Below are 17908 nucleotides of genomic sequence, written 5' to 3' on the forward strand. Positions count from 1 at the left end.
TCAGCTTCTCCGTTGCCTTGCCCAATTCAATACAAGGTGAACAGCCATGATCCAGTGTTGGGATGATTCGAGCCATGACATGACTCGAGTCAGACACGAGTCACCTTTTTCATATGACTTGACTTGACTCGAGTCACTTTGCTAAAATGACTTGACTTGACTTGACTCAGCGTAAAAGAAATGTGGATTGACTCGTGACTCGGAGCAAAATTCATCAATCAAATCAATTTCAAGTCATCAAGTAATTGGTGTCGATAAAAATCACTGTATCTTGCATATGGTCGGATTGTTCGCTAAACGATGGTGTATCCCGTGAGAGCGAACGATCATTGAATGATCGTGTGTTTACTGAGCTTTCATTGTTCTCTCACGATTAAATTGAAGTGATCGAAGCTTACAGCTTACGTTGTCGTAAACTAGTATAGTAAAGTAATTTAATAGCAAAATGTCTATTTCTGTTCTCTATTCTTACCTTAGCCAAACCTCTCGTTTTATTGAAATTGAATTCGAATATAGTTTATTTAGTCCTCAACCATTGGCGCAGGCTCGAATTGTATCATCGATTTGTAAATGGGCAATGTATTGCTTCTTATCAATTCGTTTCTCTATTCTCTATTTTGTCTGGTAACTTTAAACTAAGGCTATGCAATTACTTACGTAGTTTAACAGGTCTACGTATATGTGAGCGATGCATCGCCTTCTTGCTTGTATATTTAACTCTATATTCGTTCATCGGTTCAGAATCAATATCCACTCAATCTGTATTTCAGACAGCTAGCAAAATGCAAAGACGTAATCATGCTTCATACTTCAAAAAGGCAACTTGACTTAAATTATGACTTGACTCGTGACTTGACTTGACTTGACTCGACTTGACTCGAGTCACCTCCGAGAATCGAGTGACTTGACTTGACTCGAGTCAAAATGTGCAATGACTCGTGACTCGAAGGTAGTGACTTGATCCCAACACTGTCATGATCTTCTCGTCGCCGTTCTAGCTGACAACGCTTCTTGCTTACGCACCGAGTTGAGAGGTCGGCAACGCGTGGCTTATTAACGCCTATGCTGCGGCTACCCGTTGCTTTACGAAATATAAATAAATAACACTAGTCTAAAAAACCTGCAAGTTCCAGTAACAATGATAGGAGTCATACTTTCTAGCTCATTCACTTTTCATATTGTTATGCACAGACGGGTTACGCTTACGCAAAAAATTTTTGGTTTTTAAACAATTTTACGTATCGCCCGTAATTGTACTTCGCAGGAATAGTAAAGTTGTTATGAAATATTTTTAGTGGAATTTGAATTGATCTCATACCGAAAATCATTTCCTCTAGACCTGTAGTATAGAATTTCGCTGCTGTATATTTGATGTCTAATTCGAGTTTTACTGAATAAGTTCATTGAGCCCAATTTGAATGTGCGACCTAACCAATGAAGGATTTGCTGTGCAGTATTATGTTACATAACCAGATAAAAAGATTCATTATGTATAGCCTAGGGTTACCATATTTTTGTAACACAAATTCCGGACGCTCTTTAGCGTCCACTAGCGGATTTCAAAATGAGGTATGAGCACATTGATGAATATGACGTCACACCAGCAAAGCTTTGTCTATCGACTAGAGGTGGTCACGATCCGGTTCAGGAGTATGTGTAATTTGTAACCAGGGCCGAAGCCACATTTTTCTGTCCCCTCCCGTCCAGATAAACATTGATCTTGAGCCCAAAGTAGGGCAATCGATGCAGCTTCTGAGGGCTTACTATATGCATCCGGTCGTTAATTGATTTGAATGAATTATGTCAATAATATTGGTTCTTCCATATATTACTATACAATTTGATCCTCTCTCCGCCCACATCATCAGAGTTTGCGGTAGAGCTGGTGGAGGATGATGATATGACTTTGAAAATGCAAGGAGCGTAATTGTACAATGTACATCGTTAGGTCATGTCCAGGCCGTCTTATTTTTGGCATATGCCAAAACTGCCAAAAATAACTTATTTTTGGCATTTTTCGATTTTTATTTTTGGCAGTTTTGGCATCGTCCTCTAAATAGATAGTTTCAGCCTTGAATTAGTCACCAAAACGCTTTATTTAGTCTAGTTTGTCAAAAGACACCACAAAATGTGCAGCATCCACGTATAATCAGTGCCAACAAACAATAAGAAGAAGAAAAAACCTAACGATTTCATAGGTTAATAATATCAAACGAAACCACAAAATGTGCAGTATCCATCGGAATCGGTGCCAATAAGCAAAAAAAGAAAAGCCTAACAAACACGCTCAACAGCTGATTGTTACAGCTGTTCAATAGACTTAAATCGCTTGCACTGTAACAGTGCTTCCGAACTCAGGTCAGCTAAGTTTCTCCAAAATTCATTTCTCGCCCAGCGAATCTGGGAAATATCGGCTTCAACAGTAGCCGTTGAGGGAAAGAATGTTGCCAGTCATCCAAAAAAGGTTTCCAGAGCTTCAAAATCTTTGGAGGGCCGAACCGGCTTCCATGCATCATGAAAAGAGATCACTTCGCCAGTGCCATCGATCTCATCGCGGAAAGAATTTTCTTCACGATCCTTTTCCAGGAGATTCCTGTGTTGTCTCTCAACACATTCTATTTATTAGCCCGACTACCATTTCTCCTTCTGTCTACCGATATATTTTCGGAGGACTTTTGTCACTTCAGGTGGCTTTAATATTACCAACTCGCATGGAAGAGTCCTGGGATGGTTAGCTATTGTTTAAGAACATTGACGCAACAAGACTGTCTGGCAAAATGAGACTATGCGGCTCAGAAATAGCCAGACAGTTTGTTGCGTCACAATGTTCAACTCGATCACAATGCAAAAATCATGGTTGATTTTGGGGTTCCAGTTCCATGAGCAGAATATAATTTATATCTTAATAATCAGTACTGCGGCAGCTTCTCATTGATACCCGTATTATCAAATTTAGCGCTCGAGAAGCCGATCAAAAATGGTCGTAAAATTGCCTTTGGACAAATGGAAAGTATGACGTCAACCAAATGTAGTAAGCCGTTCAATCTCGCTGTGCCCACACCATTTAGGACACCATGCTTTCACCCCTAATGGGCGGGCTGGACCCAGATTAAGAAACCTGCCTTTCACAAACGCTCTTCTCGCTTGTAACACGGCCCTGTTAACACAACACCATGAACGAAATACACTATTTGGCAGGCCGTGTTATTTTTGGCATATGCCAAAAATTGCTTATTTTTGGCATTTTCAAATTTTTATTTTTGGCAGTTTTGGCATCTCGCTCCTGAAATGCCAAAAATAACACGGCCTGGTCATGTCCAAACGCCCTAAACCGACCTTATGCATATACCGTTATCCTGCGATTGCAATTACAATTAGACTTATTTCTGTAACTGAATGTTATTTTTATTTATTTATTTTTGATCGCAGCTTTTGCGAGGGTGGTAGTCCCCATATTAAAACCAATATATGTGATACTAAATCGCGCGCAGCGCGAAAAAAAATTTCATGTAGCATAATTCTGCCCGAAAATAATATTGTTTATGTTGATTTAGTAAAAAATTATGAGCTTACTTCAAAATTCCGGACATTTAGGCATATTTTAGAAATTCCTCCCGGACGCAGTTTTAAAGGTGAAATTCCGGATATGTCCGGGAAATTCCGGACGTATGGCAACCCTAGTATAGCCGCTCCATCTTTCATCCCCGACTATTATTGCTATGAAGTTGAAATAATCAGTAATCATAGCCATCGAATTTTTCATTCTATGTCAGTCTAGGGTTGCATGTTAAACAAACGGTGTTTTAAAACACTTTGTTCCTATACGAAATGGAATGGCTAGTTCTAGCAAGTAAATGTAGACCAGGGGTGGTCAACCTGCGACCGTAGAAGGAAATTTGAGCGGCAGTGGACACGTAATTCAGTTAGTATGTGTTGGCGGCCGTCAACATGGGAATTGAATTTGAGAATTGACTCCCGAATTTTTGAGAGATTTTAAATAATCTTGAAGTTTTCTTCGCGCTTGGCGCGATTCAACTCGACTACATTTTTCGACTTCTGTGCATAGGTGTGCCCTTTGCAATTTGAGCGCCACGGTACAGCTGTGAACAGCAGAGGAAAATGATGCGCTCCATATAGAAATACCAACTTCAAATCGTGTTTACTCGCACGCAAGAAATTTGTTTCTGGTACGTTTGCACGATTCCAATATCTTTCCACTAAATACTAACAATTCTGATGGGGGGACAAGAATCAACAGAATTCAACAAAGCGATTGACAACAATTGGCCTGAACGAAAATCCAACATCATATATAACTGAGCCTAACTTTTCGAAACCACAGCCTTCATCAACTCTACCGGTTAGCTGATCACATGGGCTGAAAAAAAGTATTATTTTGATAATAATATGTAAATCTGCTATTAACAATGACAAAATTCATTCCTGAGTCTGAAAAATTATCGCGCTTCGCGCGATTGTAACGAAATCCAGGTGCTATTCATTACATGTCCACTTGCTATTTCGGTGCGTATAATTAGCCGATCCTAATAAATAAATAAATCAGTCCGGAACTCATCGGAAATCGCCATGGACGGTTTACCTTGGGTATTTGGCGTCCAGTTACTTCATTACGCCTATTTCCTGGAATGCGGCCGTAGGCTACATGAGTGATTGAAATGCGACCGTGATTAGCAAAAAGGTTGGCCTCGCCGGATATAGACAATTATAACTGGTATGAAATGGGTGTTCTGATGATGATGAACACCGACCGTAAATTGCTGCATAACGATGTAGTCCTGGCTAAGATATTTTTGTTCCGTTTATGACAGTGGTCGGATGCCCTTTTCGTTGAAGTAGCCATATTTACCCTATATTTTCAATTGTCAATGCTCATCCACAGTGACGTCGCTATTACACTTCGTGACGTCATGACTAAGAAAAACATGTTTTAGACACGGCCATGTTTTAAACATGTTTGTTATAAATTGACTATTGTTTCGAATGCAACCCTATGTCAGTCGAGTTGTAATAAAGCTCTTCTGATTTTGCCTAATTCTTGGTAGGCCTACTTCATCAAGATGATGGGTTTGACTGTAAATGTGATATTGCTATCTTATTAAGTTGAAGAGAATCTTCTAATGTGATATAACGTTTATAGTCTACCAAAAAAATATTATACAAACCTAATATGTTTCGCTGCTCTTACGTGTTGGTACTGGTAATTACAGATAGCTATAGTAACCTCTTTATTTGTCAATTGCGACATTAGGACACGGCCACTGGTTTCAGGCATAGCCATTGGTTTCTGTTACGACAGGGTAAATTGCGTTAGTAGCGAAAGAATTAATATGCAAGGTGTTCAAGAATCTGCAGCAGAGGCGTAAAAATTTTCTCTTTAGAGCAGTGACTCGCAAACATTGTAATTCGCGAACCATTTCAAGCTCCTGTTCCCGCCATGCTCATACCATTCAGTTATATTGACTAAATTCAAAACCAGTGAATGGATCTTTTTTCAAGGTGGTATGTGGTTGTCGTGAGTGGTTGCACATCGGTGTCCATCGGTTTGCTGCGAAGGTATGAATTTTTAGAATAGTGAAAGTTTAAAGTTTCAATATATTTGATGAATTGTGAGGTGTGACCAAAAGTGGCGAGCATAATCTTGTATATCAGGAGTGTCAAACATAATGCTCTGCAACGGGCTGGATGCGGCCCTCGCAAGGCCGAGTAAACGAAAAAAAGTAATATCCACCACCTTTTGTAAATTAGAGATTCTTAATAAGAAACACATCCACGTTTATAATCCCTCAAGACATCAAATGTGGAACTGTTTATTTGGCATAATACATCCAGCAGAGGGCAATGCTGCGTTTTTACCTTGCGTGTTCAGTGTTCACTCTGATCACTGATCAGTAGGGCAATTTTGCCAACTTTTGCAACTTTTCCTTACACCTTTCGGCAGCTTCCCAAATACTCAAAGTTATGTCGTATGGTGTTTTAAGGTGCTTGAAGGAATTTTGCAACTTTGTAAATGTTCTGCATTTTTTGAATGAAACTTTTTGCAGCTTTTTTCGATTCCATGCAACCAACTTTTTACTGGAAATATTTGGCACTATATGTAAATAGATCGCTTCATTAAATCAATGTCGTTTGAATTTGGGGTCGTTTCATATTTGATTTGGGGCTAGACCGCCTAAAATTATATTTTCACCAGGTCAATGATTTCAGCCTTTTAATTTTGTTGAATTCGCCAACACTAAGTTAAGCTCTTGTCCCTCGGATACGGATTGATTCGAGTATCTCATACCCTAATAACTTCAAGGAACTTGTCCATAAATGCAACTATTCAGTGAAACTTCTATGAAAAATAAATGCAAGGTTTCACTGCAGCTTTTGTGAAAAATTAACTCAACTTTCCACGGATTTGACTGCACCAAAACTTGCCCTACTGATCAGTGAGTGATCAGCATCAGTAAAAAGTCGTTGGCAGTGACACCGACAAAATAAAAACATGCACACGCAGTTCAGGCACTCATGATAGATTAACCAAACGGATTTTTTTCACATGGATGAAGTCGCCGATGCTGAATCGTTGTATGCAAGTGACGTAATAGTAATATTATATATTGGGAGTTGATATATTTAAGTATAAGCTTCATACCGAAGCATTGATTTGGAGGCAACATCTTGGCATCATAATGTGGTGGTTTGGAAATCCAGTACTCAAAAGGTTTGAATCCAACCGGCGACCTAAATTGCATTCGACACCCCTGTTGTAGAGGCCACAGATCTGGTCGATTATTTCACAATTTATTGAAACTGTATTTATGGCGCTTTAGTATTGGTTAGTCTTAAAATAATGAGAGTCATGATTGGAGTATACTACCAATATCGGAATTTCGAGCTAAGATCGATATAACATATTTTTTTGTGATAAAGCCAATTTCTCATCCCATATCAAATAGTGACATAGTTCAAGTAGAACATCTAATAAAGTGAAAGTAATTAGCAATGGCCCTTCGTCCGATAAGCAACCGGGCATTGTTCCACCCATCATTCTGTGCTTTAGCAATATTAACAAGAATTTATTCTTTGGGGACACAGAGTAATGAAAATAGCGACAATATGTGGTTTCGCTTGTAAATACTTAGAAGGATCATATATTTTCTGCTCGGCAGTAGCTTGAGGGAGGATAAGGAGAGCTGGCGCTCTGTTATTGAAAGGGGCCACAGATTGTATAAAATGCAAACAGGTAAATGTGGTGCAAATGCGCCTAAATCACCAAGTGAGTTTAATTCTGAAAGAAGAAGATTCGAAACTCTTCAGCTCTTCCCTTAAAACATTTAGAAATGAATTTTCCTTTGTACTATTTGCTGGGGATGGTGCGAACGGGGGGTTCAAGTTCGCGTTCTGTGTGTGAAGTGAACCTCAGACATTTGGAAGTTCGCGTTCACAAACGCACCTTCGTAGGTTCTGCACTGTGAACCTTTTTCATTTATTACAATTTTCCACGTCATTATAACATCTTTGGTTGGAATTCTTTCAATTTCAACTTCGGACTATAGTCTCTGCATGGCTGTGTGTGGATGCATGAAAAGAAACTCGACACTAAACGAGCATGCACCTTTCCAATTTAAAAAATCTTACTTGCTTTGTTAGAAAAGCTTGCTCGAAATAATCAGCTTACCGTTTGTGAATAATAGTGACCTTCTGCTGTGGCGCGCGATCTATAACAACACCAAGAACGATATATACTAGATGTAGCTAGCCAGCGAATTGTGCTTGCTCAACTAATCATTTTTGACATCATGGAAATTGAAAGAAAAAATACATTGTTCTGTAACGTATAAGGTTTAACAGACGTGTGAAATCTAGCTTGACATGACATGTTTATCGTATCATAAAAACCTATTCTGTCCGATTGGAGTGTTGGCCACCGCATCCTTTCTTTCATGTAATATCTGTAGCGAGTGTAGAAACCATTTTCACTTCGACCAATATCAATTTAGCATACATTTCCGGTCTAACCTGTAGTTCGACCGTTACGGCGTAAGCTTATCTTCCCTTGGATGATATAGATTTAATGGGATTATATATTATAGCATTTGGTGGTTGCAGTTGATACATTTGGTGGTGTTTAGAAAGTCAGACTGTACTTCTGCAATATGGCATAATGTGGCCGGAGTCGTTGTTGGGTATATCTTGTACAACTGTTCATTGATATCTTATTTTACGGATATGTGGGTTGGAATTAGCAATATTACGTTACGTAGCGTCATAGGTTCGTAAACACGTTCGCCACATGAGCCAGATCCTTTTAGGGGTGCGCACCAATGCGCCATCCCTATTATTTGCCCTATTCTAGTGTCAAGGACCGAGATACATAAGGTGCGATAGAGGCGCTTCGAGAAAATCGTGACAGATAGGTTGGCATACAGCAGGGCCGGCCAACCCGTGGCCCGCGGGCCACATGTGGCCAGCGAGAAGGTTTTGAGTGGCCCGCGAGGTAATTTCCGAAATTTCTAATGTTATCAAAAGAGGATTGCACAGATTGTGAACTTGTGAGGCCAACCAAAAATTTGATTAGTCTGGCCGCAACACTTGAGATGTGATGACTAAAATATCATTTCCCACGCACTGGCAGATCCATGAGCCAGTGACATATTTGCAGATCTTCGTACACTACTAAAAAGCAGAATAATTTGTGATAGATTTATCAAAAGTAAAAATTTTCTACACGCTTCGTGCAACATGTTGTCACTCGATTTCTTGCTTTTAATATTGTTGCCCCTTTGTGAAAATGAAAGAACGCCAAATGTATCAGATTGAATTTACCTATATTCGCGATTACGAGACATAGTGTCGTTCAACATATGCGACTTCTGCACTCGCAGAAAGACCGTCGACTATGAAACCTAGGCACAAAATGATTGAAGCATGTTGTTCGAAACTTTCGATATCGATATGTCCAGACGCCAATAGCCCAGTCCTTGCAAACTGATCCCAGCGATATACAGCAGGCCTGCAATATAGTCAGGTGACAATATTATTGACCTGTGAACTTGAAAAAAATTTCGCGCTTCGCGCGGCTAATGGCCCGCGCAACTGTTCGTCAATCGAATGTGGCCCTTGGGCTGAAAAGGTTGGCCAGCCCTGGCCTACAGTATATATTCCGCTATGTATATAGCCGCTGGGGATCTTCCACCGAAAATTTCCAAATCGTTCATTGATTTGTATCCGTAGCAATCCGGCAGAATACTCAAAGCATAAGTCTAATATATTTAGCTTTCGTGACACGTCAAAGGTTTATCAGGGAAGCGATAATTCCGAAGCAACTCTCAAAGCCGACTTTGTCCTACAAACGAAGAATGTATATGTATCTCATACTTTTCAAACATACAAGGACATATAGGCTACACTTATATACTCACAATCGGTGTTAGTTTTTTTCTGGATATGAGGCTGTAGTTACTTTAACGTAAAATGCAAGTGTCCCAATGATGAATATTGTCGTATAGATCCAGAAGAAAAGACGATCCAATATGGCCGCACAATATTGCCAATCATCACAAGACTGAAAAGACAGACATTGGTATCAACGTATTTATATTCGGATTTGAGGATGATTTGACCTGAAGGCACTGTGGGAGGAATTTTCCGAAAAGAGCCCCATTAAGATGAGTTGAGAATGTTATAAAATAGAAAAACACAGTTCGTTGCTGTTTATCTTACTGAGTGAACTGAAAAAAAAACTTAATAACGGGAGGATGAAGAAGTGGGTTCCCTTTAATTTGGGTTACCATATTTTGAGATCCGTATAGAAGGACACTTTTCACAGGCTGCAAAAGTCACTATACCGAACGCGAAAACGCGTGATTTTCAAATATATACCGCTAATGTCATCGGAATGACTCAAAAAGGTCAGTTTCCGGCTCGACTCCGGAAATAGCGTTTCTAAATTGTGCTAGGCGAGTTGACAAACATGAAAAAAGTCATTTTCGAACTCGACTCCTGAAATACCAGTCTCTCGCCAATTCGACCGACATTTCACGTTATTCGTGGTCTTTTTGGGTAATTTTAGCTGAAGAGAAGGACAAAATGACAAAAAGTGAGACAAGTGGGTGCAGGGCATTTCTTGAAAAAGGAGGACGAATCCTCCTAAATGAGGGCGTATGGTGATCCTACTTTATTACAATCATACTGTTGCTGCTGTTGTTATTGTTATGGTTATTGTTGTTTTTGTTGTTGTTGTTGTTGTTGTTATTGTTGTTGTTGTTGTGTTTAATAAAAATTACGTACAAAAAATTCACCTGTGTCAGTAATTATGATACAAACTTGAGACATATGAATGATCCTCCAGCACGACAAGAAAATGTAATCAGGGATACAAAATTACATGTAGCCTATTATATATGGATACTACATGTATGCTTAGATATAGCACATTTGCTTTAATAACGAGATTCTACAGATGTCCTTCCGCTATACATAGCACAGGATCGTTTCAAAACAAAATTACGACATACGCACAAAGGTAGTCTATATAGGCTTATCATAGGTATACTCGGTGTTCAGCCCATGCGTACCTGCCCTCTGACTTCCTCGTCTTTGACGTTTTGCGCGATGTAATTGACTTGGTCGATCGCGTCTTTGTACTCACGAGGCACATGGACCAAATGGGAAGGTATGGAAGTTGGATTTACCGGTCCGGCGGTCGACGAGATGATGTCAGTGAAGCCGGTGGTTTGATTTTCCACGTGCCTACGACGGAATCCCAATCTGTCTGCCTGGATACCAAAACGCGTATTTTATTTAGTGCTACTATAAAATGGAATTATCTTTTCATGTAATCCCCACTCACTCTGAGGAGAGAAATTATTTCATCATTGTATCGGGGCTAACTCTAGAAAACATCGCAAACGATCTTGGATGATCTCGGATAATAAAATGGTAGCTTGGTATTAAACGGAGTCTTGTATTGGGTGTCCGGTCGTATATACTATATAGTAGGGTTACCGTATGCCATCTTTTACGAGGATTTGAACTCATTTTTCGAGAACTCGAAAGTGTCGTCCAAGGATGCCAAAATGTCCTAGATTTGTCCTCCTTTTCTAAATAAATATATGCAACAGCTGGACACTTACGTACTGAACGGCAGGGTTTGCTAAATACCCATTAATTTTATTCGACGAAGTTTCCTCATTACTCGTTTTCTCCTCTGGTAACAAAACATTTGTAATCTCTTTTCAGGATCACAAAATTTCATAACCCTGGGTAATCTTGTGGTTCATGTTCGAGTGAGGACCTTACTAGAGGATCATTACCGTTCATCATTTAGAAATCAGCTAGAAATATTTTTTTATAATCTTATATTAGACAAGCCTGTTGGTTGACAAAAAGGTGTTTATTGATGACCGATTACCTGATTATCAAACATTCTTTCGCTCGGTGATCTCCAAGTTAACTTCTCACTGCGCAAGCTCCGTTCAGTTATTTCTGCGATACGCTTTCTACGTCGTTCACAAGCTGAAAAGTAATTAAACATCGCGAATCACTCGCCAACCATAGCTATATGATGAAAGGCACAGGCAATTTGAACGGAACCTATAGTATACTAGTAGTCAAGCATTGCCTATGACACAACATATGTGGCCTGCCATCAGAGGGGGTTCAAGTAGTCATCGTTGGTAGGCTACTCAAGAAACAGTAGAAGTAACTTCATCAATTTCCAATCAAATATAAGTAGAAGTGGGGAATTCCTAGTAAATTTTGCCCACAAACTGAAAACTGTTAAGTAGAAGTGTAAACAGTACAAAATTATGACCACTGCAGTATGTATTGTCAGTTAGTTAAACATACATTGGTGTACTTTAAAACATTAGAAGTGCTTCGCTACAAAGAATCTTTGTGTTTGCTACATACAATATAGTTGGCTGGTTTACGGTTTCTCAACATTGTTACGAGTGTCGGCCGAAAACATTCGGGTTCATTTCAATATGAATATACTATTAAATTGTATATTGAAGTTCTGTACCTCCAAGAAGCTCTTCCATTGTGATATTTCCAATGCCATAGGTCTACTTTACATTAGCCACTTGAATCATGTGAGTTTATATTCACTTTCGCCATACCTTGCTGCCACGGGGACGACGGCGGTGGTCTCTCCATTCCTAAAATCCGACCAAGCTTGCCTAAAATGTAGATCTTTATCCAATCCGGCATTTTATGAGTAGCCGAGGACCGGTAATGAACGTTACATACGATCACGCTGTCAATATAATCAATAATTAAGCATCTCGCAAGCTTAGGCAAGCGGTAAACACGCTAGTACGCATCCACGTACCTTAGAACCACACAGAAGATGATGAGAGACATGGAAAAGATGAGATAAAGTGCGATCAGCGGCACCGATCTGGAGGTTTCGGGCATTCTTTGAGCGATGAGAAACAGAAAAACCGTTTCGCCGAGCAATGTAGAGACTGAGAGAGTCATCTTTTCGCCTGAGAGCAATGAGGAATATATCTAAAACAGAGTTCGGTTATCTGTGTTATCAGACAAAAACAAATCCGCGGGACTCGCAGGCCGATAGGAATGCAGCAGGATGTTCGAGACCTCTTCCGCAGCGAATTTTGTTGACTCAAGTGTGCAGAGGAGTGCAGTAATGAAGTATACATCTACTTATTCGGGAAACCCATGGTAAGGACTCCCTTTTATCAGGACTTACTCTGTTTTTAGACTATATACTTCCACCTCTATTTGAACAGTCTTGTACACAAAATCACTTCCTTTTAACAAATTGGACTCCGAAAAGTAGCTTTTGGGTAAGTTTGTATTACTGTTATGAGTGAGATTTTCATAAGAACCTCATGAAATAGTCACTGTAGCACGGTGACTGAATATATATTCGAAGATTCTGTCTATCTGCATAGTGCCATCAGTAGGGTAAGAGTTTGAAACTTTTACAATTTTTTACAGGTTCCGGAAGCTTCCTAAATACTAAGAATTTAGGTTGTATGATGTTTTAAGCTGTTTGAAGGAATTTTATATTGCAACTTTTATCAAGTATTGCGGAAAATGTATAGGACTGATTTACAAAACATGCTATAAAACTATTTCTAGTTTGTTTCTATCGCTTTAAATGGCTTAACAGAGAGCTGTGTGATTGATTAAGCTGCGTCTCAATGTTATGACGCAATTCGTGCAAGTAACAATCCCAGCCAAGCACGACAGTGCCTGCTGTGCGACAGCGCACTTGATCGATCTATCCACTGTCGTTTACATTTGAGGTCTTTCGTAATTTGACGGACGCCCATGCGAGCCCGCCAAAAATTACATTATTACTGGGTCACCTTTTCAGGCTATTGATTTTGTTGCAGTCGCCAACACTAGTTTGCAGACCTAGGGGGTTCGGGGTAGGGTTTGACTTGGTGATATGTACTGAAGTAGGAGAGATGTGGTCCTGATGGATCAAAAATTGGAAAATGATCTCTGGCCCCAAAATGTTCAGCCGATAACAACAGATCTTTTGCTGGCTCAACACTTTGATACGAGCTCCACATATCGCGCATATATACATGAATATCCGGCTTTTCCAACAAAAATATTTATATGCGTTCAACGTTTGTTGCTCGAACGTATCATCGGTCCCGACCAGTGGGTCCAAAGGCACACGACCCGGGGACCTGCGAGACAACTCTCAAAACCTCAAATGTTAAAACTTTTCCTGTTGTGTAACATAATTTAAGCTAAAGCAAGCCAAAGAAGAATGTTTGATCGCAACCGTCAAAAATAGAATTAATAATAATTCAAATGTTGCCATAAAATCACGTTTCGATTTTGGGTCGAAATTATAAATTGGAGGGTACATACGTATTGCCCGTGAAGAGACATTGTTACTTCCAATACCTCGTTATAGCGATAAAAATCACAGGCAATTATTACATGAAGAGTTTCTGTGTCTAGACCTATCTCAATTGTTGCATGATTAGTTAGTGCAACTATTTCGCTTGATTTGGCTATTGTATTACAGAGATTGTAGGATTGTACTATCTCTATAATTGTATCATCGATCCCCACCCTATGAATTTTATGAATTAATCGAAAAAAATCCACTCAAGGAACTTATTGAATACAAGAATATGTGTCATTATATAGCCTGATACAAGTCCTACACTTCACATTAAAAATGATTGCTGGTTTGTTCGTATTGAAGGTTACGAAGAAAAATGTATCCGTCGGTCGAAATTTATTCACTCCCCCAAAACAGAAAACATCTGTCAGAGACCCCATAACTAGCGCACATCGACGTATTTTTATAGATATCGAAAGATTCTGCTAGCATGCAATTGTAGACAAATGCATGAGTGTAATCACGGAATTATCATGGAAAAGTTTTCAAGTCTTTTCGGTCCCAGTGATCCATCGGTACCACATCTCCCCTACTTCTATATTTTCGGAATACTCCAATAGGTGTTGTCTGTACCTGCGAAACTTGCTCATGTAATTCTGATTTGTGAATACTTGAGCTTTCACTTAACAGTTTTCAGTTTTCATACAAATTTAGGCCTTAAATACCTACTTTTTTGCATACTTGGGAAATCACTGCATCAATTTTGAACGGGTAACGAACAGGTGAGTAATTCATTTTCACGGGGAAATCCATATTTATTCGTTGCCCCTGGCTGCGCTATTGTTATTTCCACAATCTATAGAACGAACCATCTTTGAAGTCTTACCTGCAACAGCTGGAAGGAAAAATGTGAAGCAGGAGAAAGTCATCATTAGAATACAAGGCACGATCAAGTTCATGATGTAGAACTGCGGCTTCCGTTGTAAAATGAAGTAAAATGTCACTTCATCATATACAACACCGCCGCGAGTTGTTTGCTGTGACCTAGCCGGCCCATCGGTCAGATTCCATTCCCCATTCTGCACAAACACTGCGAAGAAAGCATGGCTCTTTTCGTGATCCGTATATAGCTCAGTTGATATGCGTAACAGATGTGGTCAGTAAGTAAGGACATCTACTGGGCTGGTAAATCACTGCTTTCATTATTTTATGCTTTTCGCCGTATTGAGGAAGAGCGGAATCAAGGATTCCGGGATACGCCGATGTGGGAAAGCAGCGGAATAGGTTAGGAACCACCGTGTTATAGCCTATACATATATGACATGCAGAATTACAGCACTCATGTAATATCCAATCGTTACGCAATTTCACTGTGAGGCCACGTGAAGCAATGCAATATCCTAACGCAACATCACCTGCTTGTTCAACCGAAATATTGTCAGCTGAAGTCAGGGCAAGTTCTTCGGACGAGAGTGAGAGAGATCGAAATATCATTGTGCAATTCTGCCAGTCGAATGGAAACAGCTCCACCTGATACGAACAAGTCGAAAAGTGCGTTACCGTGCATTTCTATTTGTATCCATATTTGTGCTTACATTGATTTCGCATGAGCTGGAATACAGGGCAGGAGGAAGCCATTGCATAAGTCCAGTGTCGAATACTAAAACGTCTGTGCGAAGTGAGAAATCGAATTTATCTTTGTCTTTGCTGGATGAAAAAAGTACGTTGTCGCTTGAACTTGGCGTGTTGATGCAGATTGCCTACTTAATTACAGGTAGAAGTTTCGATTCCCAAGACATGGCAGAGGTTATTGTATTTGTTATTGTTTGTGGCATTCATTGTGTTTGTCGACTACGGTGGTCTTTTACACCAGGTCACATTTACACCGGGTCAATTTTCTTCGCTTTTTATTCCGTAGCTGCCGGCTTGTAGCACGGCTCACTGCTATAGGCTTTTTTTTTTAAATACACCGCTTGCACGGATGGGGTGGCGAGAAGGAGCCTATAGGTAAACCTCCAACAATTAAGTAGGAATTCTGTGGTCTACTTGCCGGGGTTGCTAACCCCGACCATACTCGATTGACAACACGGTAGGCCTACACCTCCGTAATCATCGTGAATAACCTTATACGACTTTCGGCGTCCCTATTAACAGTTTTTAATCGGACGATTAGCATTCTGATAGATCAGATAACTTATGATCTCCGCTCAAAATGCGCTAGGAGTAGCAGTGGAATCATCTCGGATCGGCTAACTTTATGATCTCCGCCCTAAAACATTACCATACTGTGGTGGAAGTATAGGAAAAACTTAGTGAGTTCTCAAACAAGGTAAAGGACTTTGGATCTGACCCCCTCTGTCCGATGATATCATGAAAATACTCAATCAGAAGGAATTGCGAAACACTGTGCTAGCACGTACCTATTCTGCAGAATGAGGTCTGGTACCCACAAGTCGTCCGCTGGGATTCGCGAAACGTTAACCCCGCCGTATTTGGAAGGGTCGTATTTCAACCGGTCATCGCGCCATTCTAAAGTCAAAAACACAGAGGTAGCCATCTCTTCTTTCTTCTCGCTCTATGTGTGTGAATATTAAAAGATAAGCCAGATGAAGCAACATAACATATAATCGCAACTTACCACAGATATAATCTGAACGAGATTCATAACCACATGCACGCTCAGTACGTCACTCCCTGCGTTCTTCGGAGGTACCTGAGATTGACGGATTTTGATGAGCTAACGAAAACTATCATCGTAACAAGTCCGCAATACCTCCTTCGTGTAATTGGTCAAAATTGCTTTTATCACATTCCCTTCGTCACTTTCCATTATTTCACAATAAGCAACTTCCATAATAATCAACAGAATCCATTTCAATTTTGTATACATAATTCCCTGGGGCCGCGCAGCGCCCTGAATTGAACGCGTCTCAATATAGGATTAATTATTCTACTACGGTACACTCTATCTTGTTGATCAGCAATGCTTCGTAATCTTCCCACGTTAAAACATAGCAGATCTAACTATTATACACGTATCCCTGGCTTCTACTATAAATTCAGATATTGCGCTTGAAACTCGAGCATATATTTCTATCATATCAACTAGAGATATAATTGCCAAATGTAACACCGTATATAAATTATCACCATCGTATACCATCAAGCGGTCGTCGTCTGACACGCTACAAGCAACTTGGCACTAAAGACTCAGACATCACTCACAGCTGTCACCGTCTTACTGTATCAGAGCATCCCGATGGGATACAAGTGATTTGCAGCCTTTCGCATAAACGAACAACTCGCAAATTAGGTGTCAGGTCACTTAAATCATAATGTCGTCGCTATATGTAAATTATGTTGTTGGATAGTAGTATAATGAGCTGTGAAGTTTGAAGACTTTATTTAATGCTTAAAATAACTCTCTGTGGAATCTGAGCGAGCTGATTATCAGCGACATTGAATTTACAGGAAGATTTCTTCGCTCCTCAGCTCCCCGTCTCAATTTTATGTTTGTTTATATATATAAATTGAAGCCTATCCCTAAGGTTGTATTTAAAACAAATGTTTGTTCAAACACTTTGTGTAGACATGTTTTAAACAGTGTTTTGAGCAAAGGCCTTTTAAAAAAATGTGTTTTTTTCAAGTTATATAATTAGTAGAGTGCGGCCGATTATAAATTCGTCAATAATATCGAGTCGACATTAGACTTTGAAAGAATTATCTGCATCGGCCATATGAAGGTGAAAAAATATCGGCAATTTTCGTGACGTCACAACATGACAGTATCAAGTCAGAAAACTATAATTCTTGACCGCTAGAGTAAGAATGTTGCTATATTTCATATATATTACACTTTCAAGGTGCGCAGATGCCGCCTTTCTAGTTTATTTCATGTGCAAGTATGACAATGGCTGTAAAGCTACTGAAATACTCTGAAGTTTTGAAAATGCGCCTTTTGAGGTAGATTCCACCTTACTTAAATATCGTCTGAATATATCGGTGTTATCGGTGAAGGTATCGGTTTTATCGGTATCGGCCCCAAAAAACAATATCGGTCGG

General features: G+C 39.7%; 1 protein-coding gene across 3 annotated transcripts; it reads right to left on the reverse strand.

Annotated features, from left to right (window-relative positions):
• Nucleotides 1-8817: 8817 nt before the first annotated feature.
• LOC145448992 (acetylcholine receptor subunit beta-like) lies at nucleotides 8818-17301 on the reverse strand. 3 transcript variants are annotated; one of them, XM_080327448.1, is made up of 12 exons: nucleotides 16620-17301; nucleotides 16485-16559; nucleotides 16267-16421; nucleotides 15442-15553; nucleotides 15262-15376; nucleotides 14733-14936; nucleotides 12341-12497; nucleotides 12129-12265; nucleotides 11420-11523; nucleotides 10584-10784; nucleotides 9429-9571; nucleotides 8818-9019 (listed from the first exon to the last, which is right to left on the reverse strand). In XM_080327448.1, exons 1-11 carry the CDS (start codon nucleotides 16734-16736, stop codon nucleotides 9437-9439), a joined length of 1512 nt encoding a protein of 503 aa, XP_080183574.1. In that variant the 5' UTR covers nucleotides 16737-17301; the 3' UTR covers nucleotides 8818-9019; nucleotides 9429-9436. The 3 variants fall into 3 exon arrangements, with proteins under 3 accessions (XP_080183574.1, XP_080183573.1, XP_080183572.1); XM_080327447.1 differs by lacking the exon at nucleotides 8818-9019 and adding an exon at nucleotides 9030-9352 and having other exon boundaries at nucleotides 9425-9571; XM_080327446.1 differs by lacking the exon at nucleotides 8818-9019 and adding an exon at nucleotides 9030-9352 and having other exon boundaries at nucleotides 16620-17300.
• Nucleotides 17302-17908: the final 607 nt, after the last annotated feature.

This window comes from Botryllus schlosseri, chromosome 10, assembly GCF_051294905.1.
Source record: "Botryllus schlosseri isolate E-star chromosome 10, Bs_hap1, whole genome shotgun sequence".
Classification (NCBI taxonomy): Eukaryota; Metazoa; Chordata; class Ascidiacea; order Stolidobranchia; family Styelidae; genus Botryllus; species Botryllus schlosseri.

What these genes read in the sequence shown, in the direction of transcription:
- LOC145448992 (XM_080327448.1), bottom strand. Translation starts at nt 16,736, where the DNA reads ATGTATACAAAATTGAAATGGATTCTGTTGATTATTATGGAAGTTGCT. An exon ending in TCGTTCAGATTATATCTGTG is followed by an intron (nt 16,422 to 16,484) that starts GTAAGTTGCGAT and finishes TCACACACATAG; the next exon opens with AGCGAGAAGAAAGAAGAGAT. An exon ending in GACCTCATTCTGCAGAATAG is followed by an intron (nt 15,554 to 16,266) that starts GTACGTGCTAGC and finishes TTTTTCATCCAG; the next exon opens with CAAAGACAAAGATAAATTCG.